This window comes from Diceros bicornis, chromosome 34 (assembly GCF_020826845.1).
Source record: "Diceros bicornis minor isolate mBicDic1 chromosome 34, mDicBic1.mat.cur, whole genome shotgun sequence".
In the NCBI taxonomy this organism is placed as follows: domain Eukaryota; kingdom Metazoa; phylum Chordata; class Mammalia; order Perissodactyla; family Rhinocerotidae; genus Diceros; species Diceros bicornis.
In genome coordinates this window covers 10,165,290-10,173,954 of record NC_080773.1, presented here as the reverse complement: position 1 = coordinate 10,173,954, position 8,665 = coordinate 10,165,290, and the positions used below count along the sequence as shown (strand labels likewise).

The 8,665-nt window shown below is 40.1% G+C and overlaps 1 protein-coding gene across 1 annotated transcript; it reads right to left on the bottom strand.

Annotated features, from left to right (window-relative positions):
• Positions 1 to 2,759: 2,759 nt before the first annotated feature.
• Positions 2,760 to 8,665, bottom strand: LOC131396765 (zinc finger protein OZF-like). Its single transcript, XM_058529152.1, is given in 2 exon segments — positions 2,760 to 7,621; positions 7,624 to 8,665. Coding segments are annotated over 2 exon segments (1,098 nt in total). The 5' UTR covers positions 8,638 to 8,665; the 3' UTR covers positions 2,760 to 7,537.

Genomic DNA, 8,665 nt, shown 5'->3' with positions numbered 1-8,665 from the left:
AAATATATGTGTGTGAAAGGGTGGTAAGTAAATCTGACAAAATTGCAGGAGCCTTCTACTTCAGTAAAATTTCTAGGGGTCTAGTGGTGTAAGGCATCGTTGAGCGATTTCTTCTAAGATGAAACTGTTGCAGCTGAGTCCTCCTACAAGCAAGAAAAGAGGCACGATGCCTAGTGGATCTCTCTTAATAATGGAAGCAACATATTCCTCCTTTAGATATCTACTCTGGTCCATTTACTGAAAAGTTGCTAGTTTTGAGTGGGGCCCAGACCAAGAGAAGCCTCTGCATGTTCAGGCTGCTATTCAAGTTGCTCTGCCACTTGAGTTATGTGATCCAACAGATCCAATGGTGCTTGAAGTGGCAGGGGCAGAAAGGTTTGCTGCTTGGAGACTTTGGAAGGCCCTTAGAAATTTGGAGCAAAGCCCTTCCATACTCCATGGATAAATACTCTCCAGAGAAACAACTCTGGGCCTTAGTAGAGATTGGCTGAATGCTTAACCACAGGCCATCAACTTACCACACAACCTGAGCTGCCCATCATGACTGGGTGTTAGCTGACCCACTGAGCGATGAAGTTGATGTGCACAGCAGCACTCCATCACCAAAAAGAAGTCGCACATAGGGGATTGGGCCCTAGAAGGGCATGTAATGCTCAAGTTACATGAAATGGCCTGAATGCCCAAAAGTCCCCACTTTTGCTACACTACCTTTCCTATCTCAGCCTGCACCTATGCCCTCATGGGGAGTTCTCTATGACCAGTCACCAGAGGAAGAGAAATCTCGGGCCTGGTTTACAGATGGTGGTGCGACATGCAGGAACTACCTGAAAGTGGATAGCTGCAGTATTACAGCTCCTTTCTGGAACATCCATGAAGGACAGTGATGAAAGGAATTCCTCCTCGTGAGCAGATCTTACAGCAGTGCACCTGGTTGTTTATTTTGATTGGAAGGAGAAATGGCCAGATGTAGTTATATACTGATTCATGGGCTGTGGATAATGGTCTGGCTGGACAGTCAGGGACTGGGAAGAAATATGATTGGAAAATTGGTAACAAGGTGTCGGGAAGAGGTATGTGGATAGACTTCTTGAAGGAGTGAAAAACATGAAGATGTTTGTGTTCCACAGGAATACTCACCAAAAGGTGACCTCAGCAGAGAATTTTAATCAAGTGGATAGGATGACTCATTCTGTGGGTACCAGTCAGCTGCTTCCCCAGTCATACCTGTTATTGACCAAAGGGCTCATGCAAAGTGGCCATGGTGGCAGGGCTGTAGGTTATGCATGGGTTCAGCAATATGGACTTTCCCTTACTGAAGCCAGCCTGGCTATTGCCACTGTTAAGTGCTCTATTTGTCAGCAGTAGGGGCCAACACTGAGTCCCTAATATGGGACTATTCCCTGAGGTGTTCAGCCAGCTACCTAGGTTGACTACATTAGGCCACTCCCATCATGGAAGGGGCAGTGTTTTGTTCTCACTGGAATAGACACAATCTGTATAGGCCTTTGCCCGTTACACGCAACACTTCTGCCAAAACTATCATCTGTGGCTTTACAGAATGCCTTATCCACTATCATGGTATTCCATGTAGCACTGCTGTTGATCAAAGAACTCACTTCACAGCATCATGAACTACGGCAATGGGTGCAGGTTCATGGAATTCACTGGTCTTAACATGTTCCCCACCATCCTGAAACAGCTGGCTTGAAAGAATGACAGAATGGCCTTTTTAAGACTCAGTTACAGCACAAGCTAGCTGGCAATAACTTACAGGGCTGGGAGAAGGTCCTCCAGAAGGCAGTATATGCTCTGAACCAGGATACAATACATGGTGCTGTTTCTCTCACTGCCAGGATTCAGCGATCCAGGAATTAAGGCGGTGGAAATGGGAGTGGCACCACTCACCATTACACTTTTCATCATAATAATCAAGGATTGTTAACTTTACATCAACATATTTGAGTTACAGGACATCAAGGGGAATAGTGATCATTACCCTAGGACTGTACCTCTTTGCGGGAAAGGGTTTGCATGTTTTGGCTTGGATACAGGATAGCTGTATCATGTTAGGTGCAAGTATGACCTTCTCATTGTCTTTATTTGGATGTTAGATATAATTTAAGGGGATATGATGGGTGCCAGGTCAACAAGGGGTGGGCTTGTGATGGCTAATTTCATGCGTCAACTTGGCTAGACCATGGTACGCAAATATTTGAGCAAACACCACTCTAGTTGTTGAGATTAACATTTAAATCAGTAGATTATGCTCCATAATTGTGGGTTAAGTTTCATCTAGTTGAAGGCCTTAAGAGAAAAAAACCTCTCAAGTCCCCTGAGGAAGAGGGAATTCTGCCTCTAGACTGTCTTTGGACTCAAGCTAGAACATCACATCTTCCCTGGGTTTCTAGTCTGTCGTTCTGCCCTACAATTTCAGACTTGCCTCCACAATCACGTGAGGCAATTCCCTAAAGTAAATCTCCCTCTATATATTCATATAGACACATTCTATTCATTCCGTTTTTCTGGAGAACCCTAATAAAATTACTTTAAAAATAAAGTTAATAAAATTACTGAATTAATTTGGAGGAGTGACATATTTAACATACTGTGTGTCCTCATTTAAGAACCTGAGTCTTTTTTTTTTTTTTAGAAAACATTTTTAATTTATTGCCCTACCATGAAAACAAATGGAGGTGTTTCTGCAACACAATACCACCATCCACTCTCTATTCTCCTATTTCATTCTCCTATTCTCCTATTTGCTATTGATCTTGCTCTCATAAAAGCAGGGGATATATATGAAATTCTCAAAATGATTCTGTTGAAGGACAGTATCCTCCTTCCTTTAAAGAGAACTAAGGTCTCACCATCCTGCTTTCTCCAAATGAAATCGCTTTACAAGACTCACTTATCTCCAGCTCTTAACTCTTTAGATGGACATCTCAGTTGAGAGGCTCAAGAGTTGTGAAATTGATTATTGGGCATTTCCAATAAATATCTTCATTTTGTGTCTTACAAATCACTTTGGTATGTGATGTCTATAAAATCTTGGTGCCTCAGTTACTATTTCCACTTTAATATCCTGACACATGTGGCACCTTCCTCCTGTGATTAACGGGACAAGATATAACTTGGTGTGTATGGATAATTCTTAAGACTCAGGTAAAGCAACACCTTCTCTGGGAAGTATTTTATATTCTTTGCCACCAGCACTGAATTGCTCTGGTATCAGAGAGCCAGTATTCAAATCTTCCTTTCACTAACTGTATGATCTTAGAGTGTTCTTCACCTTTTTTTCCCCCACAACCACTAGAATGGCTTTATTTTATTAAGACAATCTTTGGACATACAAAAAGCTGTATATAATTCATGTATACAATGTGATGAATTCAAAATAAGTATACAACCATTATACCATTACCACAATCTGTGGCATAAACTTATCACCTCCAAAAGTTTCCCCCTACCCTCTTATTATTACCTTTTTTGTGTATGATAAGAACATAACATAAAGATATGCTGTTTTAGCATATCTCTAAGTATACAATAGTATTGTTACCTATGCTGTACATATCTCTAGAACTTATCTTGTATAACCAAAACTTTGTACCCTTTGACTAATACCCACACATTTCCCCCTCTGCCAAGCCCCTGGGCACCACTCCACTCTGTTTCTATGTCTCACCACATCAGTGGTATCATATAGTATTTGTTCTTCTGTAACTGGCTTATTTCACCAAGCATAAGGTCCTCAGGTACATCCATGTTATTGCAAATGGCAGGATTTCCTTTTTGAAGGTGGAATAATATAACACTGTAAGTACATGCCAAATGTTCTTTATCCATTCATCCACTGATGGACATTTAGGTTGCTTGTATGTCTCGGCTATTGTGCATAGTGCTGCTATGAACACGAGATTTCAGATATCTCAAGATTCTGCTTTCAATTCTTCTGGACATGTATCCAGAAGTGGAATTGCTGGATCATATGGTAGTTCTATTTTTAGTTCTTCTGAGGAACCTCCATACTGTTTTCCACAGCACCTACACCAATTTACATTCTCATCAAGAGTGTGCAAAGGTTCTCTTTTCTCCACAACCTTGCCAGCACTTGTTCTTTTGTTTTCTTAAAAGTCATCCCAACAGGTGTGAGGTAATTTCTCATTGTGGTTTTGATTTACATTTCCCTGAGGATTACTGATGCTGAGCACCTTTTCATATGTTAGTCATTTTTGGAGCCATCTTCTTTGGAGAAATGTCTACTCAGTTCCTTTGCCCATTTTTTTTTTGGTGAGAAAGATTCACTCTGAGCTAACATCTGTTGCCAATCTTCCTCTTTTTTTGCTTGAGGAAGATTAGCCTTGAGCTAACATCTGTGCCAATCTTCCTGCATTTTGCATGTGGGTTGCCACCACAACATGGCTTGATGAGTGGTGTAGGTCCATGCCCAGGATCAGAACCTGCGAACCCAGGCTGCCAAAGTGTAGTGTGCAAACTTAACCACTATGCCACTGGACTGGCCCCTAGACTGCTTTTATTTCTTTCATCAGTGTTTTTTAGATTTCGCTTTACAAGGCTTTCACCTCTTTGGTTAAGTTTATTCCTAGAGTATTTCATTCATTTTTGATACTATTGCAAATAGGATCATTTTCTTAATTTCCTTTTCAGATATGTTAGTGTTCAGAAATGGAACTGACTTTTGTACTTTGATCTTATATCCTGCAACATTAATGAATTTATTAGTTCTCAGAATTTTTTGGTGGAGCCTTCAGGGTTTTCTACATACAAGATCATGTCATCTGCAAACACAGGTAACCTTACTTCTTCCTTTTCTATTTGGATACCTTTTAAAAAATTTTTTTATTGGCTAATTCCTCTGCCTAGGACTTCCATTACTACATTGAATAGAAGTGACAAAGGTGGGCATCTTGCCTCGTTCCAGATCTTAGAGGAAAACTTCAATTTTTCACCAGAGTATGATGTTAGCTGTGGGCTTGTCATATATGATCTTTATTGAGGTAAGTTCCTTCTATATCTAACTTGTTCAGAGTTTTTATCATGAAAAGATGTTTTCCCAAGAGCATTTTGCCAAATGCTTTTTCTGTATCTACTGAGATGACCATGTTTTTATCCTTCAGTTAATGTAGTGTATCACACTGTTTTGCATATGTTGAACCATCCTTGCATTCCAAAGATACATCCTACTTGATCATAGTTATGATCCTTTTAATGGGCCGTTGAATTGTTTGTAAATATTTGTACTTTTCATCCATGCTCATCAAGGATTTTGGCCTGTAGTTTTCTTTTCTTTTGGTGTCTTTGTGTGGCTTTGCTATCAGTGTGATGCTGGCCTCATAAAAATAGTTTTGAAGTGTTCTCTATGCTTTTAGGTTTTGGAAGACTTTACAAAGGGTTGGTATTAATTCTTATTTACATGTTTGATAGCATTCACCTGTGAAACCATCTGGTCCTATGCTTCTCTTTCTTGGAAGGTTTTTTCCTTTCTGACTCAATCTCATTATTTGTTACTTCTCTGTCCAGGTTTTGTTTCTTCTTGATTTAGTCCTGGTAGGTTGATAGTTCTAGGAGTTTATCTAATTTTTTGGCATATAATTGCTCATAATAGTCCCTTGTGATTTTTAAAAAATTTCTGTGGCATTGCTTGTAATGTCTCCTTTTCCTTTCTGATTTTGAGTCTTCTCGCTTTTCTTCTCAGTTTGCCTAGCTAAAGGTTTATTCTTTCGTTTGAAAGAACCAACTCTTATTATTCCTATCTTCAGCTAACTTTGGACTTAGTTTGTTTTTTCTAGTTCTTTGAGGTATATTAGGCAGTTTGTTTGAGATCTTTTTTAATGCAAGAAGTTATCACTATAAACTTCCCTCTTAGTACATCCCATTTTACTGCATCCCATTAGTTTTGGTATATCGTGTTTTCGTTTTCAATTGTCTGAAGCAAGTTTCTAATTTCCCTTTTGCTTTCTTCTTTGACCCAATGGTTGTTCAAGAATGTTGTTGAATTTACATGTATTTGCAAATTTTTCCATTTTCTTTTTGTTATTGATTTCTAGTTTCATTCCATTTTGGTTGGAAAAGATACTTGGAATCATTTCACTCTTCTTAAATTTGTTAAGTCTTGTTTTGTGATCTAGCATTTGATCTATCCTGGAGAACGTCCCATGTAGCTTGAGAAGAATGTGTATTGTGCTGCTGGTGGATGGAATGCTCTGTATACATCTGTTAGGTCCATTTGGTCTAATAGAGTAGTTCAGGTCCACTCTTTCCCTATTGATTTTCTGTCTGAAAAACCTGTACATTACCGTAAGTGGGGTATTAAAGTCTACTATTATTATATTGCTATCTATTTCTCCCTTCAGATGTGTCAAAGTTTGCTTAATGTTTAGGTGCACTAATGTTGAGTGCACATATATTTATAATTGTTATATTCTCTTGATGAACTGACTCTTATTATAAAATGATATTGTCTCTTGTGATAGTTTTTGACTTAAAATCAATCTCAGCATTCATCTAAACAGGTTTGAGCAAAACTGAAACTGCTGATCCTACCCTCTTCAATGCATCGTTTCTCCTTTCTATGTTCCACCTGACTGCTGTAATCTCTCACCTGGAAACCAGAGCTTTCAAGAAGGTATTTTTGTGCACAGATCGTTGTCAAAGTGGAGTTTCTCTGAGAGAATGAAGGCTGGAACTTCCTATTCCACTATCTTGCCAATGCACTTTGTCAAATCAAGCGAAGTCTTTTTACATCCTAAGTAAAATGGCACAAAATGATTCATTCTAGGTGTTCCTAATGGCATCCCAATGATGCTGCTTCCTTGAAAAGCACACTTTGTTGGTGAAGATGAAGAAGGTCAAGGAAATAATCTGATTTGCTGAAATAGATGGAAATGGTAAGCAGCTGATCCAAGTTGGGAATCCAGGTCTGGCTGTCTCTGGTATCTATGATGTTTAATCATAAAGCTTCACAAAATTGCTCCAAAGGTCTTGAATCCAGACATGACAAAGACGATGACAATAACAATGGCGCTATCAATAATAAGTAACAACATCAGCGGGGATCATAACTGTCAACCCACATACACTTGGAGAAATGGATTCTGTTCTCAGTTTTGTCATACAGTAAACCATTTACTCTCACAACAGCCCTGTGAAGTAAATACTACGTTACTAAATTACCCATTTTACCAATGAGAAACCAAGGCAGAGAGAGATTATTAACCTGCACAGGGCAATACAGCTCCTAGTCAGCAGAGTTAGGATTTGACACCAGGTGTTATGGCTTCAGAGAACTACACTAAGCAGGAAACACCTCAAGCCCTCTCAGGAGCCAGCAGCCTTGGAGAAAATAGGCTGTAGAGGTGTGAGGGAGAGGTGAGTGAGAGGACTTAACCATAGGGAACAGGAGAGCAAAGGAGGGGCATTTTGGTATTTCATAAAGGAGTAAAAAATATTGTTTCCTACAGTGAGGATCCTATTACACTGGATAAATGATGAGTGTTCAGTGAAGGCCATTCCACATTTACTGGCTGATCTGCTGGTGTTTTATGAGGTGTGACTTGAGAATGAAAGCTTTCCCACACTTGATGCACTCACAGAGCTTCTCTCTCCAGTGTGCTTCTTCATGTGTCGTTTTAAACTAGAGATGTAGCAAAAGGCCTTCCCACAGACTTTGCATTTAAATGGTTTTTCTCCAGTGTGGGTCCTGTGATGAACACAAGACGAGTGTTGGTCGATGGCCTTTCCACATTTATTGCATTCGTGGGGCTTCCTTCCAACGTGCATCATCACGTGTTGACTCAAGTTAAACTTGGAGCAAAAGCTTTTCCCACATTCTTTGCACTTAAAGGGTTTCTCGCCAGTGTGGATCCAAGTATGTTGGACAAAACCAGAGTAGTAGGCAAAAGACTTTCCGCATTTGCTGCATTCATAGGGCTTTTCTCCAGTGTGAATCCGTCGGTGCTCTGTGAGGTGTGACTTGCGGTAAAAAGCTTTTCCACACTCACGGCACTCATAGGGTTTCTCGCCAGTGTGAATCTTCATGTGCTGACTCAAATTAAACCTGTTTGAAAAGGAGTTCCCACAGTCTTTGCATACAAAGGATTTTTCTCCAGTGTGGCTACTATTGTGCTGGAAAAAAGATGAGATTTGGGTGAAGGTCTTTCCACATTCATTGCACTCAAAGGGCTGCTCTCCAGTGTGAATACGCTGGTGATACATGAGGTGGGACCTCTGCTTAAAGGCATTTCCACATTCTTTGCACTCTAAGGCTTTCTCTTGAGTGTGGATCTTACTATGGCGGACAAATATAGATTTGAAGGTGAAGGTCTTTCCACAGTCATGGCACTCATAGGGCTTCTCTCCAGTGTGAATCTGCTGGTGGTATGTGAGGTGGAACTTATGTTTGAAGGCTTTTCCACATTCTTTGCACTCAAAAAGTTTTTCTCCAGTGTGAATCTGTTGGTGCTGCATGAGGTCTGACGTAGAGCTGAAGGCCTTTCTACACTGTACACACTCATAGGGCTTTACTTCAGCACAAATACAGTCATGTTGTGCAAGATCCTGGTTCCTGACAGTCCTGCATTCACTATATTCACAATGGTTCTTCCCTGCACGACCCATGGGGTCTTTACCTTGTCTGTGTGCATCA